This window comes from Protopterus annectens, chromosome 5.part0, assembly GCF_019279795.1.
Source record: "Protopterus annectens isolate FY-2018-M chromosome 5.part0, PAN1.0, whole genome shotgun sequence".
Classification (NCBI taxonomy): domain Eukaryota; kingdom Metazoa; phylum Chordata; order Ceratodontiformes; family Protopteridae; genus Protopterus; species Protopterus annectens.
Window position 1 is genome coordinate 721,258,430 of NC_056735.1, and position 26,291 is coordinate 721,284,720.

A 26,291-nucleotide genomic window follows, 5' to 3' on the forward strand; every position below is an offset into this window, starting at 1 on the left:
GTGTGTGTGTGTGTGTGTGTGTGCGCGCATTTTTGCTTGAACCGGCTAAGGTGTGGCAGACGCCCCAAAGCCTAGTTTCAAGAGATGCACAGATTGTGGCCATAAACTTTCCCCGGCGGATGGCCACACAATGTGTGTGGTTTGTTTGGGGGTAGCCCACCTCCACTCCCCCTGTCTTATTTGCACTGGGTTTAATCCCAGAGCTCTTAAGGACAGGTGGGACACACTGATTGTCAAGGGCCTATTGCCCTCCACTGCTGGGATGTCCCACCTTCCCCTGCTAAGCAAACAGTGACTGCTGCTTTGTCTTCCCATTCCTTGGCCTCTGGGACTCACCCTCCCGCCAAAAGGCCCAGGAAAGGGAATAAGGTCAAGAAGGACCGGCCTCGTAAGCGCTCCCCTGACCGCTTGTCGGAGGTCATCCCCCCTGCCAAAAACTAAGCCCGTTTCCAGGCCTGTTTCACCTCTGCTCAGTTCCCCAAGCTTCTCCCCTGAGCCTGAGATTCTCATTAGCCAGTTGTCACCTAGACCCTCTCCCCACCAGCTCTCCTGGCCCATTTCGGGTGGCATCCTCCCGCTCTACCCAGAGCCTATCTGAAGCAGAGATGGACAAGATGATGTGGAAATGTATCTGCACTCAATTCCAGATGGGGGTCTTGCCAGGGCCTTCTCCCACTGGAGCGGGCTCCTTCCAACCAGTATTTAGACCCATCACTCCTTCTCCGATCCGACCCATGGTTTCGGAGCTGTTGGACCTGAGGGCGGTCTGAGTTGAGGGGTTGGCGCTGATTGTACCTCGACACCGGCCAGTGCCCTGAGTATGTCGAATCCGAGGGGGTGCTCTCTGCTCCGAGCTTGTCAGAGAGAAGCATCCCCCTCAGCGTCTTGGCTCCTAGAGGCTCTGTGCCAACTCCCCCAGTCGGATCAGGGGCAGAGAGACTTCCACCATTTCAGCCCAGGAAGTCCGTTCCCCCTCTGCATTTGATGTAGTGGAGAGGGTTCTTGCTGGGTCGAGGCCTCTGACTATTTCGTCTTCAGAGTCTGTCCAGAACCCCCTGGTCTTAAGTGCAGGTCCGGCCATCTTGCCCTCTCAGGGACAGCCCATAGCTGTAATACCCCAGGATGTTCTGACCTTGGACCTCCCCAGAGAGCTCCCCCCCCACAAGCATACGTGTGAAATTAGGCCCTTGGACTCCCCTCCAGAGTCCCCTCACAGAAGACACGGACCTGAATGAAGGGGAAGGTTCTCCAAGATCACCCCCTAGGATGTCTCCTTTGGAGACATCATGGAAATCCTACACCAAAGATGGGGGGTGGATTGCCCCAAAACCAACCTCTTGATGAGTCCGTGCTTCTGGAGGCATTCGGCTTGGGCCCATTTACGTCTTGGATGTCCCCTACTGCTGATCCACTCATGGATCTGTTTACATCTAGGCATGGAAGGAGCCGGACACCATAGAACCAATACCCAAGTGCCCAGACAAGGTCTTGAGCCCTCCCGCAGACAAATTACACTGGCATAAGGGGTCCCCTGTAGATGCTATTCAGGTGGTGGCAGCCACCAAGAAGGAACTCTCACAGGAGAGTTCCACGGTCCATACAACTGACTGAGAGTTGAGGACATTGGATCGCTTTGGGAAGCGAGTCTATGCTTCAGCGACCTTCTGCATGAGGGCGCTGAAATACATGGCGCACGTTATCTGACTCGAGAGAGATCTGGTCAATGAAGTCACGGAGTCGACCCCAGGGTCCATGTCGGCAGAGGATAGGAAGACGTTTGCACGAATGGCCACCCTAAAATCTGTAGCCAACACGTCCATGCATTTGCTTTCCCATTCCACAAAGGGAGCCACACGGGCGGCAGGGTCAGGCGTTGCCATCCGGCATCACACCTGGCTCCACTTATGTCAGTTCTCGGAGCCCTTCAAGGGGTCCTTCACCAGTGCCCCTTTTGATGGTTCTTCCCTTTTTGGGAAAACAGACAGAGAGACTTTAGTCCAGAGCGAGAAGGACAGGAAGACACTGTCTGCCATCGTGGTCCACTTCTCACCGCCTCAAAGGTCCTTTTCCAGGAACCAGCAAGGCCAGAAGAAGATGTGGTTCCACAAGTCTCATGCTTTTTCCCAGGACGCTCAGGGCTCACCGTCCCCCAGAGGCAGTGGGGGATACAACAGACACTGCCCTAGAGGCAGATGGGGTCCTAGGAATTTCGGGTCCAGAGAACCATTCTCAGATAAACCCGGACAGCAGTCCTGCCTCACTGCACTCCATCACTACAGAGTCGTATACAGAGGATATTCCGCCCCCTTCAAGGATCCACCCCTTCCAACAAAACCCTCCCAGATGTTCTACGCACGCAGTAGGAGGAAGCAGTAGTGCAGGTAGATCCACTGCTGAGAAAATGAAGCATCCAACTGGTCCCCCCCCCCAGACCAGTCCGTATCCGGGGTTTATTCCAGGTTCTTTTTAGTGCCAAAAAAGACTAGAGACCTCAGACCAATATTGGATCTGTCCCAGTTGAACCTGTCTGTAACCAAGACAAAATTCTGGATGGTCATGATTCAATCTATTCTGCCTTATCTACAGGACAGAGACTGGATGTGCTCGATTGACCTCCAAGATGTGTACTATCACATCAAAATGCACAGGTGCTCCCGGAGGTTGCTTCGCTTCTGGCTTTGAGCCAGTTATTACCAATTTTGAGCCCTCCCCTTAGGTCTCACCACAGCCCTCGGGTGTTTATCAAGGTAATGACAGTGGTAGTGGCTCACCTGAGGCTTCAGGGCATTCAGGTATTTCCATACCTAGACGATTGGCTCCTTACCGCCCCCTCAGAGCATCTACTATGTCAGGCCAGGGACTCCTCTTTTCATTTTTATCCAGCAAGTTGGGCATCACGATCAGTATGAACAAGTCTGTCCTTCAACTGGTCCAGGTTCTAGATTTCATTGGGGCACAGCTGGACATAATACAATCACAGGTGTTCCTCACCTCAGACAGGTTACGCAGCTTGAGGGTACACATCTCATACATCCTTCAGACCCATTTAACAACAGGCAAAGTGGTGTTAAGAGCTTTAGGTTCTATGGCGGCGACAATAAATCTTCTCCACATGGCACGCCTTCATATGAGGGTACTGCAGTGGACTCTACCGGTACAGTGGTCACTGTTAGACCTTCCCTTATCCTTTCCAGTGAGAATTTCAAAAGCATGCAGGGACTCCCTTTGTTGGTGGATTCAGTCCCCGGATCTACTCAAGGGATATCCCTTTCAACCTCCTCTACACCAAACCACAGTGACCACTGATGCCTCCCTACTTGTGTGGGGGGCTCATTGCTCAGAAATGACAGTCCAAGGCACGTGGTCCCCTTCCTAGACCTATCTGCATATCAATGTTGTAGAGATGAGAGCGGTTCTTGCGTTGCAAGCCCTCCATGCTCATCTTCTTCTGGGAACAATTTCAATTCAGATGGACAACATGTCAGTAGTCTGATATATCAAAAAACAGGGGGGAACCAGATCTTATCCCTTATGTTGAGAGGCCATGAGAGTGTGGGAATGGGTGATCTCCACTGTCCCGGGACGGTCTAACATTTTAGCGGACAGGCTCAGCAGATCTATCCTGATGCCTTACAAGTGGTCTCTGAAGCCTTCAGTAGTGGAGCAGATCTTCCTAGAGTGGGGTCATCCTTCCTGTGATCTCTTTGCATCTCCTTCCAACGTGAAATGCAGCGAGTTTTTCACTCTGAACCCCCCTCCGGGAGAAGTCCCCAGAGACGCTCTGATTCATGCTTGATCTCCCGGGCTTCTTTATGCTTATCCTCCTCTTCCCCTCATGTCGAAGTTTCTGCAGAAAGCCTGAAGGCTGGGGAGCATTGTGATCCTCATAGCCCCATTCTGACCTAGTCCGGTATGGTTTCCCTTACTCAGGTCTCACCTAGTTGTTCCACCATGGATCTTTGATCTGGTTCCGGATCTGCTCTCACATCCCTTGGGGATTCCTCATCCAGATCTGGACATGTCTGAAGCTTACTTCTTGGCTGCTCTGGTTCCAATGATTCATAGGACTCCCGGTTTATCATCTCCCGTGGTAGCTCATAAATCGTCCACCAGGAAATTTTATTGCAATAAATGGAAACGTTTTTCTATTTGGGCTATTCAGAGGTCTTTGGACCCTTTCACTGCACCACTTTCAGCGGTTTTAGATTTCCTAGCTAGCATTTTTCATTAGGGTGTAAGTTCCTCAATTTTTAAAGTTCAACTAGCCGCCATTTCTAATTTTCATGTTGGGGTAGACATGTCTTTGTTGGCCTCTTCTAAACTTTGTAAAACCTTCCTCAAAGGTGCCTTTCTTCTCAGACCTCCAGTTAAGGACCCCTTCCCTCTGTGGGACCTTACTTTGTTGTTGCAGGCTTTGGTTTCTCCTCCCTTGGAGCCTGCGGCATCTGTGGAGCTACGATTTTCGACCTGGAAAACTGCCTTCTTGGTTGCTATTACATCCACTAGAAGGGTGTCAGAGCTTCAAGCTCTTTCTATCAAAGTCCCTTACATGATCTTTCAGAAGGATAGAGTGTTGCTATGCACTAACCCGTCCTTCCTTTCCAAGGTAGCCTCAGAGGCAAATACCAATCAGTTTATTAACTTACCAGTATTTTTTCCAAACTACCAGAACAAAGGGGCAAATACATCTACTGGACGTTCACAGGCAGTTGAGGTTTTATCTGCAGAGAACTAAATCTTTCCGCAAGTCTGATCAGCTTTTTGTGTCCTATGCCAAGCCCTTTTTAGGTAAACCTGTCTCAAAAGTGACTATTGCTCACTGGATTTCACTATGCATTGGCCAGGTTTGTCTCTTCTGGGAAAGGTGAAGGCTCATTTGACTCGATTTATGGCTACGTCAGCAGCTTTTTGGTCTAGGGTCTCTCTGGATGAGATTTGTTCAGCTGCTACTTGGGCCTCATCTCATACCTTTATTTCTCATTACAAACTGGATTTGGTCTCTAGGAGTAGTGCATCCTTTGGTTCTGCGTTGCTCTGGAATATCCTTCCATGAGGGCCTCCCAAGACTTGGGTAGCTGGGGACTCTGTCCCACAAGTTGAAGAGCAAATGAAGTAAACTACTTCAGATAAGAGAAGTTATGTACTCACCATAACATTCCATCTGTGTAGTTCTACTTCATTTGTCTTTAACCGTCCCCCCCCTCCTTTCCCCCAACCTTATCCTTTGGGATTTGACACATTCTTTGTAATGGACAATTGTTGCTGGGATCTTTGGTTCTGTCAGGGTAAAGTTCTTTTGTGATGTTTGTGTTGGAAGATAAGATGTTATTTGGTTGGGTATCTTTTATATGTTAGGCAGCAAACTAGATCTGAAGGGAGAAGGAAGACAGGGGCATTATGGGTAGGGGGAGGAGCGTGGAGCTCAAAGCCATAGCTAGAAAATGCGGCCGTGTCAGATCCAATATGGATCTGAGGACCCACAGGTTGAAGACAAATGAAGAACCACACAAGCACAGCACGACACAGCAACTGCAGGGTACAATTCTTTATTCACAAAGGTTTAGCGCGTTCTTCCCACCAATAGGGACTTCCTCAGAACAATGAAAAATAACCCACCCAGCCTTTATATAACAAACCAAATCCTTAATTAATAAAGTAATTAATTAACCATCAGTCAACATTTAAAGTAATATACATAAATTTAAAAGACATATATTATGTATACAGTAAAATTGCACTAAAACTTTAACGTAAAATATTATAAAATATAATAATAACCTTTGTGAATAAAGAATTGTACCCTGCAGTTGCTGTGTCGTGCTGTACTTGTGTGGTTCTACAGTTTTATTGGTAGTTGGTTGTGAAGACAAATGAAGTAGAACTACTCAGATGGAATGTTATGGTGAGTTTACAACTTCTTTTTCTTATATTGCACTGGTCACTAACCATCCTTTACAGTTTGTGTGTATGATGACTCTGTTGATACTTCTTCCTGGGCTATGGCCACTGGTGCTGTTTAAAGGAGGGTTGCATGGCTGCATTCACAGAACCTTCCAGATGATAATAAAAATGAGAGTTTAAATTCTGCCCTGGATAGAGATTGTGTTTGTTCCCTCTGCTGAAGAGGTGACCAAAATGTGTTTTAAAAGGGACAAGCTGATCCAGGGAAATCTCTAAGATTTTCAGCCCTCCTTTTCAATCTCCTCATCCAGTTTCAGCAAAAAAAAGAGTAGTCTCAATAAAATATAGGTAAAGAGATGTTTAAGACGAAATGGCAAGGGGGTTACAAAAAGAAGTCTCAAACCTCTCCAAACAAAGAACAGTCCCAACAAGTATGAATGACTATCAGAACATCTTGAAAATCCTACCCTGGCCCCTTTTTACTTCCAGAAAGTCTGAATCTCCATTCTTCTGTTTGGCAACAGATAGATTCAGGCAAATGGGTTCTGAAAATTATCATCAGGGTTGCATATACTCGCGGTGGTGGTGCTGCGGTAGCGTTGTCACCTCACAGTAAGATGCTGTCCGGTTTGATTCTCAGCTAGAGCGTCTTCTGCGTGGAGACATGCGATAATGGGAGTACCTTCGTTGAAGGTTGTACGTCAGGGCTGGTAACTCGGCATGTAAAAATAAACTACCAATCATTAGCGGACCGGAGTTCCACTGTGGCGACCCCTAACCGGGAAAAGCCAAAAGACGCATCATCATCAGGGTTGCATATGATAATGGGAGGTTTTCACCGGGTCTTCATCACATGATGTGCCAAAGAGTGATAGAACAAGTTCCTACTTCCCAGATGTTGAGTGTTTTTATTCAAAAATTATCCTAGTGCCAAAAAAGAAAATTTTTGCTGTCCATTTCTGGATATTTCTTTCCTAAACCTGTATGTGATAGCATCTAAATTCAAAATGATGTCACTTCACAACCAGTTATCTCTTCTTTCTCTTTCAAGTTTCCTGGTAACATTAGACTTAAAAGTTGCTTATCACATCCGTATTCATCCAGATAGCAGACATTTTTTAAGGTTTTGTGGATATGCATCACCTTATCGATTGTTTGCCTTTAGCCTTTGTACTATCAACTGCACCAAGATGGTTTACAAAGTGTCTAGCTTCAGTTATAGCTCATTGTAGGCTACAGGTTAGCTACATGTTTCCATATTTAGATGACTTGTTTATCTTTGCAGAGACTTTTTTTAAGTGTCAGGAATCACTCTCATGGGTGAGAGATTTCTTACAGAAGCTAGGTTCCAAGAGAACATTCAAAAAGTCTTTCTTGGGACTTTCACACGACTGTGTTCCTGGGATGTCAACTTGACACCTCATTTCAAAGATCTTTTCTTCCACAGGAAACAAAATGGATCTTTATCTAGATTAGTTTCTAAGGTTTTCCACTCAGACTTCAGTCACTGTGAAAGGAATACCTCAGGATTTTGGGTCTCGTGGCATCTATGATTCTAATGATACTCCTGGCAAGACTCCACATGAGAAAGTGGTATCTGAGATCTCTTTGATCCCAACATTCAACACTCTTTGTCTTTTCAAGTAATAGTGCTGGGGTTTGTCAGAAGAAAAATCTTTTGATGGAGACAACATATATCCTTAAATGGGGTTGTTGTGTATATCCAAACTGCCCTAATGTCGAATGTAAAACACAGACAAAATAAGTTTGATCATACACAATAATGAAGAAAAAAAACAAAAATGGAATAATAATATCAAGAAAGAAAAACTATTTCCTGTCCCAATGTTAAAACTAAAACCCTGTGTAACACTAGCCTCATTTGTTTGAATAGTGGCAGTGTTACAGGAAGGTTTTAATAATGTTAAGGTATAGGGTTAGGGTTGGGGGAAAGGGCAGCGTTAGTTTTAGGGTTAGCACCCATCACTAAAGAGGGTAGGCTGTCCTCTTTAGTAATGGGTGCTAACCCTAATGCTGCCCCTTCCCCAATCCTAACCCTACACCTTAACGTCATTAAAAAACCTTCCCGTACCACTGGCATTACACAAGACAGACTCAGACACACACACAACACAACACTACATCTATCTTCTAACCTAACCCTTACCCTAAAATACAGTCGCACACAATTGCATAAAACCCATCCTTCATTCATCCCCAACCCTAACTCAGTCACACTCTCACACACACACACACACACACACACACACACACACACACACACACACACAAAATCTCACCCCCAACCCCACTTACCTGTTTCGACATTCCATATCATCAACATATCCACCATTCAAACATCCGTACTGTTGACATTGAATGACACCCCTGTGTTTGTTGAACAAACGTTCGTTTGGTCAGATGCAGGGGAACCCCTTAAATCCAGGTCTCCCCTTCTCCCTCCATTCTCCAAAGCAGTTAGTCACCACAGACGCTTGGACTTTGCTTAGGAAGCAGTTTCAGGAGGGATAAAAATGCAGGGGTGTGGGACACCAAGGGACAGATGCAGGTACATAAATATCAAGGAGATGCTTGTTCTGATCAAGGCACTAAACTCTCTGAACCATCTTTGATCCCTGAGACCTCTGCAAGTGGTTATAGACAATGCTTCAGTCATGTGGTACATCAGCAAGCAAGGGGGAACCAGGTCATACTACCTTTGCAGACTAGCCATGTTAGTTTGGGGTATAGCTTCACAGCACAGTCTCACTCTACAGGCATCCCACATTCCTTCAGAACAAAGATGAACAAACCCAGGGCAGACCCTCATGAATGGGAACTAGACCAAGGTCTTCTAAGATTTGATCCATCTGTGGGGAGTTTCTCAACCAGACCTCTTTGCTTCTGCTCTGAACAATCATCTGGCAAAATTCTGTACCAGGACTCTATGCAAAAAGGGCTGAAAGGCAGATGCTTTTTCTTTTCCTTGGCCAGGAATGTTCCCCTATGCTTTTCCACCCTTTCTTCTAATATCCAGGATATGTTTGAAGATTCAAAAGGAACATTCAGAACATTGTCATGGTGCCTCCTTTCTGACCTAGGCAACCATGTTTTTCACTTCGTTTGGAAATGGCCAGGAGCAAATATGGCAAGCTTCCTCACATACTGGATCTCCTCACACAAGAATTAGGAGTGTTTGATACACCCTGACAGCAGTCAACTTCAGTTGACTGCCTGGATTATAAGGTCTTAATTCATTGCAGGCACCTGTTTATGAGGATGTACAGCAGTTGCTAAATGAGTCAGGAAAGCCTGCTACTAGAAAGTCGTGGAAAAGATTTTCTAGTTGGCGCCAGCAGCATCACCAGCACCCATTCAGTGCTAATTGTTCCCTGGTTCTACATTTGTGCGAGTTACTGTCCTATGGCCTTTCTTATTTTTCTACCAAGGGTCATTTATGCATCACCAGCACCCATTCAGTGCTAATTGTTCCCTGGTTCTACATTTGTGCGAGTTACTGTCCTATGGCCTTTCTTATTTTTCTACCAAGGGTCATTTATCAGCCATTTCAGTATGCCTGCCCATGGATCCCCCTTTTTCAATGCAGTCTCATGTCAAAATGTTGTGGAAAGGAAACATGCATAAGACGCCTCCAAGAAAACCAGTGGCCCCTCCTTGGGATCTTAATTTTGTGTTAGAGAAGCTAACACTTGCTCCATTTGAGACAACTAATCTGACTGACTTGAGGTTCTTAATATGGAAAGCAATTTTACTAATTACCCTGACCTCTGCAAGAAGGATATCTGAGTTGCAAGCTCTTATGGTGAGTCATCCTTGTCTTACTTTCCATACGGACAGGGTTTCTTTGAGAACTAATCTTTCTTTTATGCCTAAAGTGGTATCTGAGTTTACTGTAAGCCACACTACCCATCTCCCCCTTTTTCTTTCCTGAACCTACAGAATGACGGAGAAGAAGATACTCCATACCTTGGATGTTCACAAACAATTCAGATACTATCTTGTCAGAACTAAATCTTTCAGATCTTAAGGTCAGTTGTTCATTTCTTGTGAAGATGAGAAGAAAGGACAACCTGTGTCAAAACAGACTATTTCCAAATGGTGATGTCCTTCATGGATGCATCTGCAGTCATAACAACTGGGTTGTCCTGTCGTCAGGCAGCCCTTCGGTCGGCCGGATTCCAAAGTCCGGGTCCGGCTTCGGCTGATGTCGCACTTCACCCGACGTCATCTCTGCTGGTCTTCGGGTATAAAGGCATCAGCCGACGCCATTTTCCTCAGTCTTTCTTGCCACGTGGCGCCCGAAGCAGAAGCTGTTCGCAAGTGCCAGTCGGTCAGATCCAGAGATTACTACTACCGAATACTACTTCGAAGACTTCTAAAAGCTAAGTACCCCGTTGGGGACCCTTTCTTGCCTCAGCCGATGTCAGAAAAAGTCAATAACTGTTTAACTTGTGGGAAACAAATACCTCATAAAGATTTCCACTCTTACTGTTTGCCTTGTTTAGGCCCAGACCACGACGTAGCAGCCTGTTCGGCCTGTGCCTCATTCAACCGACGAACGCTTAGGCGTCGGTCGGAGTTTGCTGAACAGTTTTCGGCTCAGATTTTGCGTACATTATGCCGTCGGATCCTCCGACTACCCAAATTGTTAAAAGCGCAAAGAAAAAGACCGACAATCGCGGTCCACGGTTTCGGCCGAAACCATGGTTAAGCAAACCACGAGTGTCTCGGTTTCGGCCGAAACCGAGAAAACTGATCAAAGTACAGCTGAATCAATGACTACTACTGAGGTTCCTGCTACCTTACTTGAATCGGCCTCAGAAGTTTTTCCTACAACAGTGGTTACTAGTGACTTATCAGACACCATCCCTTTGGATGTCTCTACCCCAGCACGTGGTGCTGCTAGGCCTCCTGCAGCCATGTCTATTAAGGCCTTTGCCAGGGCTAAAGCAGCCAAATCTACTAAATCAGTGCCTGTTAAACCCCCTTCAACCAGGCCCTCTTCTAGTACACAAATGCTTACTCTGGCAGAAGATTTAATATCTTTAATTAGGGGGTCTCAATCTCACCCAGACAGGGCCTCTCAGCCCCCAGAAAAGAGACCTAGAGCAGAGCCCCCCGAGCCTGTGTCCTCTGATGATTCTGCGGATGACTCAGATATTACAGACCAGCCAGAGGCTCATTTCTCCAATTATGAAGACTCAGATGCTGAAGAATCCATTCCAGCTGCTTCTCTACCAGAAGAATTCTCCTTTGGGGAAACCTTACATGCCATGCGAGAACAATTCCAATGGCAGGAACAGGATTTCTCAGATTCCAGAAAAAGACTTAGGACTTTTCTGCACCTTCCACAACACAGGCCCTTAGCTATATCTCCTGTCCTCTCTGTTGTGGACGATGCATTTAATGATGTCTGCACTGCACCAGATTCCTTACCTCCAGCCCCTGCCAAACCAGATAGATTTTACAGGGTACCAGACACTCATCATCACCTATATAAGGCCCCACTTGCAGACCCCGAAACTATATCCCAGGGGCCTAAGGCAGTAGCCTCGACCACAGCAAAAACCCTATTCCTTCTGAAAGGGAAGCCAGGTCTTTAGACAGATGGGGCAAAAGTTTACACCTCAGCTACTCTCTCAGCTAGAGCTTTAAACTGTCAGTTTCACATGATACAATACCAAGAGTTTATGCTTGATCAGTTAACTAAAAGCTATCCTCTGATGACTCTATAGATAAGAAATATGTATTAGAAATGGTAAATAACATCCAACAGGTTAGTAACCATTCCTTAAAATGTGGCTATGATGCACTGGAGGCTTCATTTAGATCAGCCATGACTGGCACAGTGATAAGAAGACATGCATGGCTGAAGGAACAGGTCTTACCGGATCATGTTAAAGCTAAGTTATTAGATGCTCCTATGGATAAGGCCAGTTTGTTTGGTACACCTGCCCAGCAGGTAATGAAGAAAATGGAAGAAAAGGCAAAATCTGTACAAACGGTTAAAGATTTCTTGCAGGTTCAGCCCCCAAGGTTTAGCAGGAACTGGCCTGCCAAAATTGGTCCTTTCCTGACTCCACTAGATCCCAAAGGGGCAGGAATAGACGTTCCAGAGGCAGAAATCAATCCAGAGGGGTGCCTACAGAGGACGACAGTGGCAAGGTAATAACAGAGGCACAGGCACAGCCACTACCACTACAACAGCACAATCACAGTGACTTGATTCTAACTCCGCCTACCAGGGAACAAATAGCAGCACCATTAGGCGGAAAATTAACCTTATTTTCCAAGAACTGGCACTATATCACAAAAGACAAGTGGATTTTGCAAACCATAGACCAAGGATACGGTTCCACTTCCACACTTTACCAGTCAAAGAGGAATGCCAAACCTGCCTCCAAATCAAAAAGCAGAAGCTCTACAGCAGATAATGCAATTAACAAAGATGAGAGCTGTGGAAAGAGTACCAAGAACAGAACAAGGCAAAGGATTCTACTCCAGACTATTCCTAGTTCCAAGAAAGGAAAAAAGTTGGAGACCGATTCTCGACCTGTCCACCTTAAATACATACATCATTGTCCCAAAATTCAAAATGCTGACCCTACAGCAACTTCTTCCCATGCTGGGCAAGGAGTGTTGGCTGGTAACTCTAGATATCAAGGAGGCATACCTGCACGTCCCCATTCGACCAATTTGCAGAAGATACCTCAGATTTCTTGCAGGATCAGAGCACTATCAATTCTCAGCATTGCCCTTTGGCTTATCTACTGCGCCCAGAGTATTCACAAAATGCCTGGCATCAGTAATCGCCCACTGCAGGCTACAGGGAATCCAAATTTACCCATACCTGGACGACTGCCTGCTACAAGGGGACAACAAAAGCAAGCTGACAACAGATTTACAAAGGGTCATTTACTTGCTACAAGCACTGGGATACACAGTCAATTTACAAAAGTCAAGGCTGATACCATCCCAAACAAGGACATTCTTGGGCGCGGAATTGGACACAGTAAAGCAAATGGCATTCCTAACTGCAGAAAAACAAAAAGATCTCCCTCTTTACTTCTTGGCACTAACAAGACAGAACAAGCTAACAGCAAGAAAAGTTCTGCAGGCCTTGGGCTTCATGGCATCATGCATTATCTTGGTTCCACATGCCAGACTACATATGAGAAAACTACAGTGGTACCTAAAGAATTTATGGTCACAACACAGGCACAGCCTAGAAGCAGAAATCCCACTAATCCCATGCCTAAAACAGGAGTTCCTATGGTGGGCTCAAGCATGCCAGTCAAACCCAGGCCTACCCTTTCACAACTATCAAGCAAGCCAAACCATCACAACAGACGCCTCAGACCTAGGATGGGGGGCTCACATGCTGGACAAATGCGTACAAGGATTGTGGACGCAGGACCAGCTTCACCTGCACATCAACCTAAAAGAAATGCTGGCAGTAAAACTGGCAATCCAAAAATTCAGACCATTTCTCAAAGAAGGCCATTTGATGATAAGGACAGACAACACCACAGTCATGTGGTACATCAACAAACAGGGAGGCACTCATTCATACCCCCTATGCAGAATGACTTTGGACCTTTGGAACCTGGCACTCAGCTACAACATCCAGTTACAGGCAATATTTGTATCGGGAAAGGAGAATACTCTAGCAGACATGTTAAGCAGAACCACCTCGGATGCCCACGAATGGATGCTACACCCGGACATGGTCAAGACCATCTCAAAGAAATGGGGAATGCCACAGATAGATCTATTCGCTTCCCCTCTCAATCACCAGCTCAAAAAATTCTGCACAAGGACATTCCACCCACTTGCATGGAAAGTGGATTCGCTCTCCTTCAGCTGGAAAAGTCTGACAGCATATGCATTCCCACCTCTTCCCTTGATACAAAAGGTATTACTAAAAATCAAGGAGGAACGTCCAAGGATAACCCTGATAGCTCCAAACTGGCCAAGACAACACTGGTACCCATTGCCGAGGAGCATGTCTCGGGACAAAATGTGGTCAATACCCCTGATGCCTTTGATGTTAACTCAGAACAACTACAGCATCATGCATCCAAACCTAAAAACGTTGCAACTGACTGCATGGAACATCACATAGCAGCAACAAATCCAGAACTTTCCAAAAGGGTTAAAGACATTATCCTTGAAGCCCGCAGACCTTCAACAAGAAGGAACTATGCAGGAAAATGGAAAAGGTTTGTCATTTGGAGTGCTGAAAGAGGAAAAGATGTGTCAAATATAGATATTGCTAACATTCTGGAGTATTTGGCAGAGCTTCTACATACAGGCCTGTCCTATTCCTCCATCAAGATACATGCATCAGCTATTTCAGCAGAATACAGCTTTGATCCACCTGTCTTTTCACATCCTTTACTCAGGCAGTTCCTCAGAGGGATCAAGAATGTAAAACCTCCTAGGAAACCACCATTGCCAACTTGGGATTTGAACTTTGTGCTAGAAAAGTTGACACTCGCACCTTTTGAACCAGCAGCAACAGCAGACCTGCAGCATCTATCGTGGAAAACTGCTTTCCTACTGGCAATAACCTCAGCAAGGAGGGTTTCTGAACTTCAGGCCCTAATGGCAGTACAACCCTTCCTAATCTTTCACCAAGATAGAGTGTCCATGAGGACTAATCCTACATTTATGCCTAAGGTGGTATCCAGAGTGTCTTTAAACCAGGCAATCCACCTACCTACCTTCTTCCCCAACCCACAAAACAGAGGGGAAAGAATGCTGCATACCTTGGATGTACATAGACAGCTTCGCTACTACCTGGACAGAACAAAAAGTAACAGAAACACTGACCAGCTTTTTGTAGCCTATGCAACAGGAAGGGAAGGAAAAGCTATTTCCAAACAGACAATCTCCAAATGGATAGGAAATTGCATACGATTCTGTTACTCCTTCCATGGAAAACCAATTCCACAGAACATAAGGCCTCATTCTACAAGGGCAACAGCCACTACCACAGCCTTCTTACGAGTAGTGGCAACCAAGGACATTACTGAAGCGGCTACTTGGACCTCCGTGCATACATTTGCCAAGCATTATAATTTACCTCTGTATTCCAGATCCCGAGCAGGGTTTGCCACTGCTGTACTGCAAGGGATCCTAACCACACCATAATCTATTCTTCCTCCTCCCCTAGTTGGCTATGGTATTCTACCCAGTTGTTATGACTGCAGATGCATCCATGAAGGACATAGTACAGTTTTGTACCTACCATAAATGTAGATGTCCGAACTGGATAGCATCTGCAGTCAGGATTACCCTCCCTCCTTCCCCTCTGTGGTACTCCTAGGGTATTTACCCTCCTAATAGCTAGCTGGTGGGGGGAAGTCTCTTATGGTGTATTTGTTTGTATATATGTACATACATGCTTATTTTTTGTGTTTGCCTTCTATCTTTTTGGAAACATTGGCATTTACCCAAAATTTAGCCTTCACTGGCATCTGGGGCAAGAAACACTGAGGAAAATGGCGTCGGCTGATGCCTTTATACCCGAAGACCAGCAGAGATGACGTCGGGTGAAGTGTGACATCAGCTGAAGCCGGACCCGGACTTTGGAATCCGGCCGACCGAAGGGCTGCCTGACGACAGGACAACCCAGTTGTTATGACTGCAGATGCTATCCAGTTCGGACATCTACATTTATGGTAGGTACAAAACTGTACTTTCTAAGGCCTATTACCTTTTGTTATACTCACCATAACAAAACTATTCTAGGCAGGGTCAAGTTCCACTCTACCAGGGCTTGGCTTTATACATGGCTTTTCGGAAAAAGTTGTTTTCTAGATGTATTCTAGAAGCTGCTGTTTGGTCTTTTGTACATACTCTTGAAAAGCACTGTAAGCTTGATTTCTTCTCTAAATCTAGATCAGGCTTTACATTGACCATTCTCGACATTCTACTGGACTGTTCTCCTTCCTCCTCCCAGATGTAGCAAGCTAGGGTAATCTACCCATATAGCAAAGGCTACTTCAGCAGCGATCAATGTAATGAACATAGTACAGTTGTTTAAGTTAAACTTACTGTAATAGTAGATATTCGAGTGATCACTGCTGCAGTAGCCACTCCCTCCCTCTATCCCCCTTGTTTTTGGTGTATTTTGTATGTCAGTGTGTGGACATTTATTTTTTTGTTGCTCCTAGTATTGGCCTTTCAGGGCTCCCCCTCCCTCTTTTGGCTGACAGGAAAGCTCTGAAGGGCTTTGTGCCCAAAGTTGTGTTTTGGTCAGCTCAGTTAGAGCTGCCTGACAGTTTGGGCATGTGGAAGGCACCCTGAAGCTTTGAAACTGTCCAGCTGTTGTATCCATGGCAGGATATGACACATTTAGCTATGACTACTGCAGCAGTGATAATTCAAACATCTACTTTTATGGGTTTAACTTAAAAAAATGTATTTTCTGATGCTTATGAGTAGTGTTATTTTTGCTGATATTAAAAATAAATCCGCCAAATATTAACCGAGCACTTAATGTTACAGTAATATATATTATTTTTGTCTATTGTATTATTAAAATGTGTGGTGATTAAGGGGGGTGGGGCTCTAGCTTCTGCTTAGATGAATTCTGATGTTAAGTAATATGATTATTTAGAAGTATTTTGTAAAAGGCAGGAGGTTTAAAGGATCTGCAGTTCCCCCTTCTTAGTTGCATTACAGCAGTTTATATTTAGCATACACTGAATTTAATAAACTTTCACATAAGCTGCAATGCTACAACTGCTGTTTATGCTTGCCTTTTGATCTGACGTACATTTTAGCATGTTGTATGTAACAGGCTACTGGCAGTGGGAGAAGCTTGCCCTGCCACCTCTCAGGGTGCTACACTTCAGTGTAACCCCTGCAGTAACAGAACCAGTAGATGAACCTGGGTCAGCTGGGTTGCTGTCAGGGCTGTATTCCTCTACTGCTGATCCAGTTTCCATTACTGCAGTCAGTAATATGAAATGTTATTGATCTGTGTCTTCAGTAGAAGACTTATTTCATTTGATGAACTGTTCAGAATATAAACATATGCTAGGAGAAATTTCATTAAAATTAATGGATTTTAGTGCCACAAGATCTGGCACTTAGTGCAGAGGACTAAATTTCTGAGTTGTTAATGAGCATTCATGTGCCCCAGGTTGTAGGGTGTGCCATGTTCCATCCTGATCTGCCTACTGTGTGACTTAAGAGCAAAATCCCTTAACCGGGCAGTACTCCTAAGGTTGTCCATGAAAAAGGTCACTTTTGTTTAGTTGGCTTACTGGTTCAACAAATACATAAAAATACAATTTAAAAATGAACCTTTTCATGTAAAAGGTTATGAAGAGGAATCGTAACATTTTATTAAAATTTTGCAGGCTCAGAACGAGTGTTTTTTAGACTGCTGGTCTACTGTTGCAGGTTGTCTTTTAGAAATTTTCTTGGCCATTACCTGCCACTTGACAGTTATACGCAGTCATCTTACTTTAGATTCCCACCTGAGTTAGGTATTGTACTATGACTTTGACGTTCACATTTAACCTTGTTCCTCTTAGATTTACTGATTTCCTCATAAAGTCAGGCCTGATTATGGGAACATATCTTAAGTAAGTAGACTGTCTGTATAAAAATTCATTTTCACTTAATGTATACGATCTAGTATAGAGAGAACTTCTATTGTGAAAAACTGGAAAAGTGTTTCTTTTTCTGACTGTCTGCTATGATTTTTTTTAAATGTCAGTGCTATGACGTTTAGTGCTCAGAGATTGAGAGGCATGTTGTTTTCTGGGTCAGTGGGGATGAATTTGCTCCACTAGTGCTGCCAACTCACCATTCTAGTTCCAGTTTTTGTCCTATGCACGGAGAGTGGAGCTAGAGTCACAACTGTTGCTGCATGCAGCCTCTGGTCATCTGCCATAACACCAGCTCTCAAAGCCACCATAATAGCATGTTACCAAAAATGTGCCAGAGGATAGAGTGTTCTTACTTAATTAGCAGTAGAAATGTCCTCTTACATATTTATAATAATTGTCATCTTTGATCCAGAACACAAGTTGGCTGTTACCTCCTGCTGACACTTTTCTCTAAAACTGTAGTCAAGCCCAACAATCATTGTTTTGGTTTTGCATTTACAGTCTGCGCTGCTGCTGTGAATGCAGTAGGTTCTGCTCAGATTCTGCTTGAAATGTAGCTGTAAAAAGTCATTATCAAGGCATTTTTGAAAATATTTGAACATTTCAATATAAGGGATTCAGTAGTAAAGTCATGAAGTATGGACAACAGACTTGTGGAATCAGAGATCACTTTTTTCCTTAAAATCCACTCAGATCAATAAGCAAATAGTATTTTCAGCATCTCGTCTTTTCATGAGTCAAATAAGCACAAAGCTTCAAACACTTTTTTGTAAATGTCTGTGTTAAACGGAAAGGTAGTTATAAAATATGAAAACATGAATACTGGGGATGAAAGTGTTTGCAGGAAAAGCTGTCTCTTGTTTATCGAAGGGTAAGCAAACCACCATAATTATGTAATGCTTATCTAATACCTTTTTTGTGTGTGTGCGTCTTGGTTTCAGGTTTCTCCCATTCTGCCTTTACATTTGGTATTGAGAGTCACATTAGTCAGTCCAACATCAACGGAACATTAGTGCCACCTGCTGCCCTTATCTCCATACTTCAGAAAGGCCTGCAGTACGTTGAAGCCGAGATCAGTATCAATGAGGTAATGTGTTTTATACAATGTCTCAACATTAGCCATTAATTATTTGGGTGATTAAGTAAGAGATTAGTTGCTCAGCTTGTATAACTTTGTTGACACTGACTTTAGATATAAACAAGGTACTGGTGTTCAAATGATTTAATACCTCATTTAGAAGAGCTGTGGCCTGGGAAATCCCATGGAACTAAATTCTGAGCTTACAAAACAAGGTGCAGTATCCCTGCAAAATGGTGGGTCATGGATCCAGCCAAATACCTTGAAGAGATTGATTAAGCTGGTATTACAGTAGTCATATAAAAGGCCAAAAAAATGAACAAATTGTGCACAATTGCCTTTAAGTTGAATAGCTCACTAGTGTTTAGCCTGCTAGTTGATGCCATTTGCTATGCCTTTTAAAATTCATGTATCATTTGATATGAACTTGATTTTTATTTGTTAAAAACTCTTTCGCATTGCATTTATTTATTTCCCATTTTGATAGGACTGTGTAAAACTGCCAGCAGAGTAAGGTGAGTTATACAAGCAGCATCTTGTACTGTTAACCGACCAATATTTGTGGGTTTAAATTTTGTAGCAGAGGGTCATACTCTACACATCTGTACATTGTGTAGGACAGTAAAATAAGCTTTCTTTATTATAAGAAAGGTCAGCTGTTAAGCAGTTCTACATATTTTTTCAAAGGGATTTTTCTCTTCATGCATGCCAGTCTTCAGCATCCTTCTTGTGGGTCTTTAGCTCATTTATTCCCCGGTTGCAGCAGCCTTTTAGAGGCTCATGATGGGGCTGAGATTTGACGGAAGGAGGCTGCCATCTAAAAAACAATAAAATTGTTTTGCCCCAGCTTTCGTATTGTCTTTCGTGTTTCTTCTGTTTGTGGGATGCCCATAATCAAAAGGTATGAGGGTCTACCTTCACTCCCAGGACCTGGACCCATATGGTCTTAAGGTCTAACCTTAATTTTCCTCAGGAGGGGAATTAGTTTACTAACCACTCCACTGGAGTTCTGCTATCCATGACTCAATGCTAAGAATTTTTACTTTTTATTCCTAAACCCACTTGCTGTGTGTGTGTGTGTGTGTGTGTGTGTGTGTGTGTGTGTGTGTGTGTGTGTGTGTGTGTGTGTGTGTGTGTGTGTCTCTCTCTATCTGTCTGTGTGCAAGCGCAGATATGCAAGTGAAGGCTGTGGGAAAGTGGCTTTGTAGCACCAAGCGTGTGTCCCTGACGCATCTTGCTGTATACCATACACCTGTTCCTGTTAAAGGTATTGCCATTGCAGTGGATCAGACCACGTTCCTTCCCCAGGAAGGGCAAGCTGGGATTGACTGCTTAATCCCCACACACACACACACACACACACACACCTGCTCCACTGTCTAGGCTCTTTCTTGAACCTGGATTGTAGTTGAGGCTTTATCCCTTTGTGCCATGGAGTGAGTAGTGACTGTAAATATTTAATTTTGCACGTATTTGTTTTATTTGTTTTATTTTACATTTGTTAACCAGGAAAGTCCGACTGGATATAGGTCCATTTTCAGCGGAGGCCCGGGGAGAAAAGCTCCAGACATACATTACATGTATACATACAGTGAAATACTACAAAAAGGACAGATGTTCAACAATAGATGCAAACATAATACAATATTTTCTAGTGTACACACATGAAATATTTAGAGATTATTTACGGTCAAAGGAGAGCGCTTACATTTTAGTGGTTCTCATACATTTTAGAAGTACATGGTTGTGTCAAGATAGCATCCTTACATTAGTACTTTCCAGTAGGTAGAGACTTATAACCAGTTTTCTAGACAGTTAATGAATCAGAGTAATATAGTGAAAGTTTCTTCCTGTACTAAGGTTTTCATATTTAGTTGGTATTTGAGTAGGGTTTAGTCAAGGTTTGTGAAAGCCAATGCATTTTTAGGTGTTTTTTAAGAGATATTTTGAATTTTGTTAAGGAAGGAACTGTAGTAAGTTCTGCAGGAAGTAAGTTCCAGGTTTTACCGACAAAGTTGGAAAATAGTGATTCACCAGCCGAATTTTTGGATTTAACAGTTTATACTAACGTTTTGTTGGAAGAGTGGAGTGTTTTTAGGTTACTGTAGGGAGTGATAATATTTTTCAGTATGGGTGTACTATCTGGTTGGTAGAGAACTTTGTGAACAACTATTAATTGGTTATAGTGAAGTTAGTAGGGTAGTTTTAGCCAACGTAGCGATTTAAGGTTTAAACAGTGATGTGTTCTATATGCTGATCCTGTGGCAAATCTGACAATATTATTGTAGAAGCTAGTAAGTTTATTGAGGTCAGATTTGCATAGGTTTGTGAAGATGAGTGAGGCATAAAGAAGGGTTGATAGCAAATGGGTACGGGCAGTCACAGTCTGAGCAGATGGGGATAAAAATAGTTTAATCTTATGTAAAGAGCCTAGTTTCTTATTAACTGTTTTAATAGTTTTGTCAACGTGAGCATTAAGGTTGTTGTTGATAATTACTCCTAGCAGTTTATTACTAGGTTCTGGGGAAATTATGGTACCATTGTTGGATGCTATGGTGAGAGATGGTAAAGGGACCTTGCAAGTGGGGGTGAAGATTATCAGCTTGGTTTTATTTGGGTTTAATAGTAGATGGCGAGTTCTCAACTTTGTTGAAAGTATTTTGGGATAAAGATTGTAAGTCTGTGGGGAATGTGGCAGCACAGATTAGGGTCCAGTCATCTGCGTACTGTATACACGTTGCATCTGGGATGACTTTATGCAGATCATTAATGAAGATGGAGAATATGAGGGGGCCTAATATAGACCCCTGGAGGACGATAAGTTATCTTTCCATAGTACAGCTTGTTGTCTGCCACTTAGATAGGAATGAAACCAGCTAATTGCTAGGTTATCTATAGAGTGTTTTTAGTGTCCCTAAGAGTAGTTGGTGGTTTACCATGGCAAATGCCTTGGAAAGGTCTAGGAAGAGGGCTGAAGAGAGCTTGTTGTTGTTACGGTTTTGATTTATTGTGTGAGAGAAGGAAAGAAGGCTGAGGCTGTACTATGGCAAGGTCTAAGTCCATGCTGGGAGGGGGCTAGGAGATTGTTCAGATTATGATAGGCTAGGCATTGTTTACGGATACATTTTTCCATAATTTTAGCCAGGGGTGACAGGATGGCTATGGGCCTGTAATTTGAGATTTCTGTGGAATTACCCCCGTTATGGAGAGGAATAATGTGGGAGATTTTCCAGATAGACGGGATATAAGCTTCAAGAATAGATCTATTGGTTAGTATTGAAATGGGGTAAGCTATTTTATCAGTGACTTTTTGGACTTACTCTGCAGGTAGTAGGTCTGCCGACAGAGTGGTGGGTTTCAATTTCTTGAGTAGTGACCTAACAAAAGATGTTGGTACTGGCACATACTCGAAGAGGGTGGGGTTATTGGGTGTGAGATTGGTAGAACTTGGGCTATTGGGAGCTAGTTTGTTGGCAAGGGATTGAACGGTTTCTGTAAAGAAAGTGTTGAAGGTGTTAGAAATAATTTTCAGAGGTTTTAGGAGGGTAGTCAAGGGGGTAGGGGTAGATGATTGTCCTGGGTGGAGAAGTTTGTTTGTTTGACCAAATTTTTTGTGGATGATTTTGGTGCTTTTGTTGCAGATTGCAGTAGTAGTTTTTTTGTCTAGCATAATGGACGTGTCTATTTAAATATGAGGTGGTCTTTTGGGGATTTAGTGGTTCTCCAGGAGGCCCATGCTTTATTTCTGCATATGATTTTTTGTCTAGTATCATTTGACAGCCATGGTGCTACTTTATTATTGGTTCTGATGACACATTTGGGAGCATGATTATCCAAGATAGCAAGAAATTTAGAGTTAAAGTATGAGACTGCTTCATCTAGTGGAAGTAGTTTTAGGTCAGTCCAGTCACATGAGTTAAGTTCATTTTGGAATTTAGTCTGAATAAAGTTATTGTTGCTCCTAATAGTTTTGAAGGTGGACTGTTGAGGGATGTCTTTTCATTTCCTGAGTATATAGGTTAAGAAGTGGTCACTGATGTCCTCAGGTAGGGTGCCTGCTTCATATATATGGGGATGGTTGTTTATTAGAATCCAATCTAGGATACTTTCTTTTTTGTTAGGCTTACTGATTCTAGTGGAGGTAGATATCACCTGGGTGAAGCCATGTAAATTTATATGGGTGGTGGGGAAGTCCGAGATACAGGTGTTCCAGTCAATATTAAAGTCCACGAAAATAATAGTTTCTTGGGGGCAGTTAATGGACAGTCATTGGAGGATGCCAAACATTTTAATATTTTTGAATGGATTAGTCCCAGTAGGCATGTGCCTGTTTGTAGGAAACATGCCTGATGTTTTTATACTGATAGGGAAATTTAACCCAGTAGATATCCCTTACTCGTTTTGAAGTATTTACATATTTATTTATTTATGTATTCATTTAATTGTTTGTTTGCTTATTTATTTGATACCTGTTCATTTTTTCTAGTAATTGTGGGCCTCTTAGAGGGTCAGGACAACTTGGCAGTTGCCCAGTCCCCCCTCCTTATGCTTGCCTTGCTTTTAGTTGCATTTTACTAACAAATTGTATGTGTTACATCTGTAAAACTGCATTCTTCTGAGTACTTCAGCAATTTTCTTGTATGGATCAGGTTTTTGTTTTTAGCACTTAACACTTGCTTTAGGCATAAAAAAGTACAATCTGCACACAAGATTGACATATTCTTTTTACCTTGCTTTTTGGGTTTTATTTTCAACTTTTTTTCCTTTGCTTTCACACCCGATCATTGTCCTGATTTTTGCGCTGTATTGCTGCACCTGCTTTTACAGGGTTTCATTTTCATGGCATCATAGTAACAAACTGTTGTTATACAGTAACACTTCTCTCAGGTGAATACTTTATCTTCTTTTTTGGGCCATTATCATACATCTGGAAGGCACCAGAGCAGTGCTGTTGTGCATCCAGCAGTGGGAATTTCATAGGTCAGTGTCCTTGTAGCTGTCAGTGAATACCACAGCTTTTCTGTAAATGATCTGCCTTCATAAATGGCCTTCATGTAGGTTATGATAATACCAGGCTACTCTGTACTGGCATCCTGAGCTAGCAACATTCTGTAAAACTGCACAGTAGGCCAGAATAGTAACTAAACACTACATGGTAGTTTCACAGAGTAGTGCTGCTGTCAGACAGACAGATCATTACAGTGCCCTTTTCATCAGTGTCACTTTGGAAAGTTCATAATGGTTCAGTAGCGCTCTATTCCGGCATCAGAGGGTAAAGCATTTCAGGAGTTGGCCTGCCCCCACATTAAATCATTAAGGTTCTGATCTCCTTTCTACAGTGTTAAAAGGGGGTTGAAATGCAAAGTAGTGAAAACAGTTACTTTTAATAATCCCCAAAGAGAGCAGTCTACAACAAATACAGATGTAATGGTTTTATTCAGTTTAATTGAAAGAACATCACCAAGTATTCTACAAGAGTGAGCTACTTTGTACAGACAGTATTACTTTGTAAGTAAGGCAAAGTGAGTGGTAAGAATAACTGAAGAGAGGTTCTAGCCCTGAGGTGCAACACGCCCTACCAATGTTCCATGATATACAAGTATTCATAGGGGTATAAGCATAGGAGATGAAAACTCTGACTGGGACAAAACATATTTGGATTTGCCCATCTCAAGTATGCTGCAGGGACTGCTCCTCAAAGATGAACTGATTGTCATTGTGTGGTTCACTGTTGCAGTCATAATCTCGGAAGCTCTGCCGCTTAGGTTTGCCAGAGGTCCAGGCCTTAGAATAGGTTTCAAGTATGTGGGTGGCTAGTGGAGTCTTTGGAAAACCAATGAGGACATCCCTGGATTCTAACATCCTAACTTTGTGGTATTCAGCTTGACAATGAGCAAAGGTAAACTTCCATCCCCTTGCTTTATAGTTAAACAGTATTTGGGGACAGACTGTCATCATCCTTTCAATTAAGTCAGTAGATTGTTCTGTGTGGTAGGATGTGCTTGTGACTGAAGGTGTGCAAGACTCTGTACATTGTCACAAGCCTCAGTTAAAGTAGATGGTCAAGCATCTCCGCAGTGCTGACATCCGTGGACCTAAGATCCCTGACAGTGACCTCTGATTCCATTTCCTTCATCTTCTCCCCTTCTGTTTTTGTTCGTAAATGATGTCTGTCTGACTGTAGTCTCACACCATGGTGGATTTAGATAAGAAGGCCACAAGCCTCTTTTTGTTCAAATAAGTCCAAATGGCCAAACATGTTGCTTGAAAAGCTTTGGGCCTGAGCACCTTATAATATCGCAGGCATTGATGTTGTATCCTAACCCTAAGCAGTATGTGCAGTGGTCATGTTGATCTTTAAGTGAAATATGTCTTGTACAGGTGCACTTGCCCATCTTAGGAGTAGACAGCTGCTACCCCCAAGGGTGGAGTTGGCCACGTACTCCCATCTTCCCCCCTTTCAGTCCTTTCAGCCCCTGTGCTGCTACACAAACACAGGATGTCCTTCTATTCACAGGTCGCAGTATTCTGTACATTTGGGTTTGCCTTCTTGCTACCCAAATGTCCGACCAGCTTACAAAAGTTTTGCAGTCACTGTATGATGTGTGGGACGTCTGATGTGGCTAGCAGAGCATGGGCCATAAAAGCGATGTCCGCGTGCACCAGACCTCAGAACTTCTCTGCCGCCAGTCGAACGTCAGGTGTTCCTGCCTTCTGGGCTGTTGGATTCTTGAGAAACACAGATAAGTACCCCGTTGGGGAACCTTTTTTCAGTCATTGTATGCTAGTGCTTGTTCATGTCATACAGAAAGGGAAGGTGTAAGTGCAGGCATCAGATTCCACATAAGGATGCACGCAAATTCTTTTCTTTTCTGTCTAGGAAAGTCTCATGGCTACAAGGCCTACCCTATTTTCCAGGCCTTTGTTCCTAAGACCTTATTTAGCAGATTTCATGTGCTCAATTTGTACTACAGAACCAACATCTGAAACAGCTAGCGTTGGGTATGGAGCGACCTTTCGACTTGACTGCCAAGAAAAAAGGCCAAGACCGCAAGGCCTGTTACTATCCCTGCGCCTCTGCTATCTGGTGCTCATTCTGTGGCCGACATTGGCCTGGACAAATGCTCGGGCTCTGCCACCTTGGGTATAGCGGGTACTGGATCGTCTGCTGTAGAACCCAGTGTGGAAGGCACGTCAACAGAGGCTCTGTGGATGTTGGATTCTAACGTCAAAGGGGAATCTAGGCCCTCGGCAGACCAGCCAGATCTCTCCGCTCTTTCCCAGTTGTTAGGTCCTAGGACTTCTCCTGTTCAAACGCCGGCTAAGTCTTCACTTAAAAAGAAGGAAAAGAGAAAGCATACCTTTCCGGTTAGGGAGAGCCAACCAGATTGACAGGCTTTCTCACAAAGCCTCTTATCCATGGCTCCGTGGCCTACTGCCCAAGGAACTTCCATTACCCCTCCTCCAGTTCTGAGTCCTAGGCCTCAGGCCCCAGACCCCTCTCAGGTGGAAGAGGAAGAGTACTTTGTTTCTTCCTCATAAGAATCACTCTCTTACACCTCTCAACCCCCTTCCCCACTTGGATATGGCTCTCCAGAGGAAGAATCTGCAGAAGCTGATTCCCCTGCAGAAAATCTTACCATAGCCAAGATGAGAGAGCA

The 26,291-nt window shown here is 43.7% G+C and overlaps 1 protein-coding gene across 7 annotated transcripts in view; it reads left to right on the forward strand.

Moving 5' to 3' along the window:
* Window positions 1-26,291, forward strand: part of TBL1X (transducin beta like 1 X-linked) — a 2,018,721-nt gene that overhangs the window by 1,559,291 nt on the left and 433,139 nt on the right. For all 7 annotated transcript variants that reach the window (XM_044072565.1, XM_044072569.1, XM_044072563.1 and 4 more), the window contains one exon: window positions 18,494-18,639. In XM_044072565.1, coding sequence (XP_043928500.1) covers window positions 18,494-18,639 — 146 coding nt within the window. The remainder of the gene's footprint in view (window positions 1-18,493; window positions 18,640-26,291) is intronic.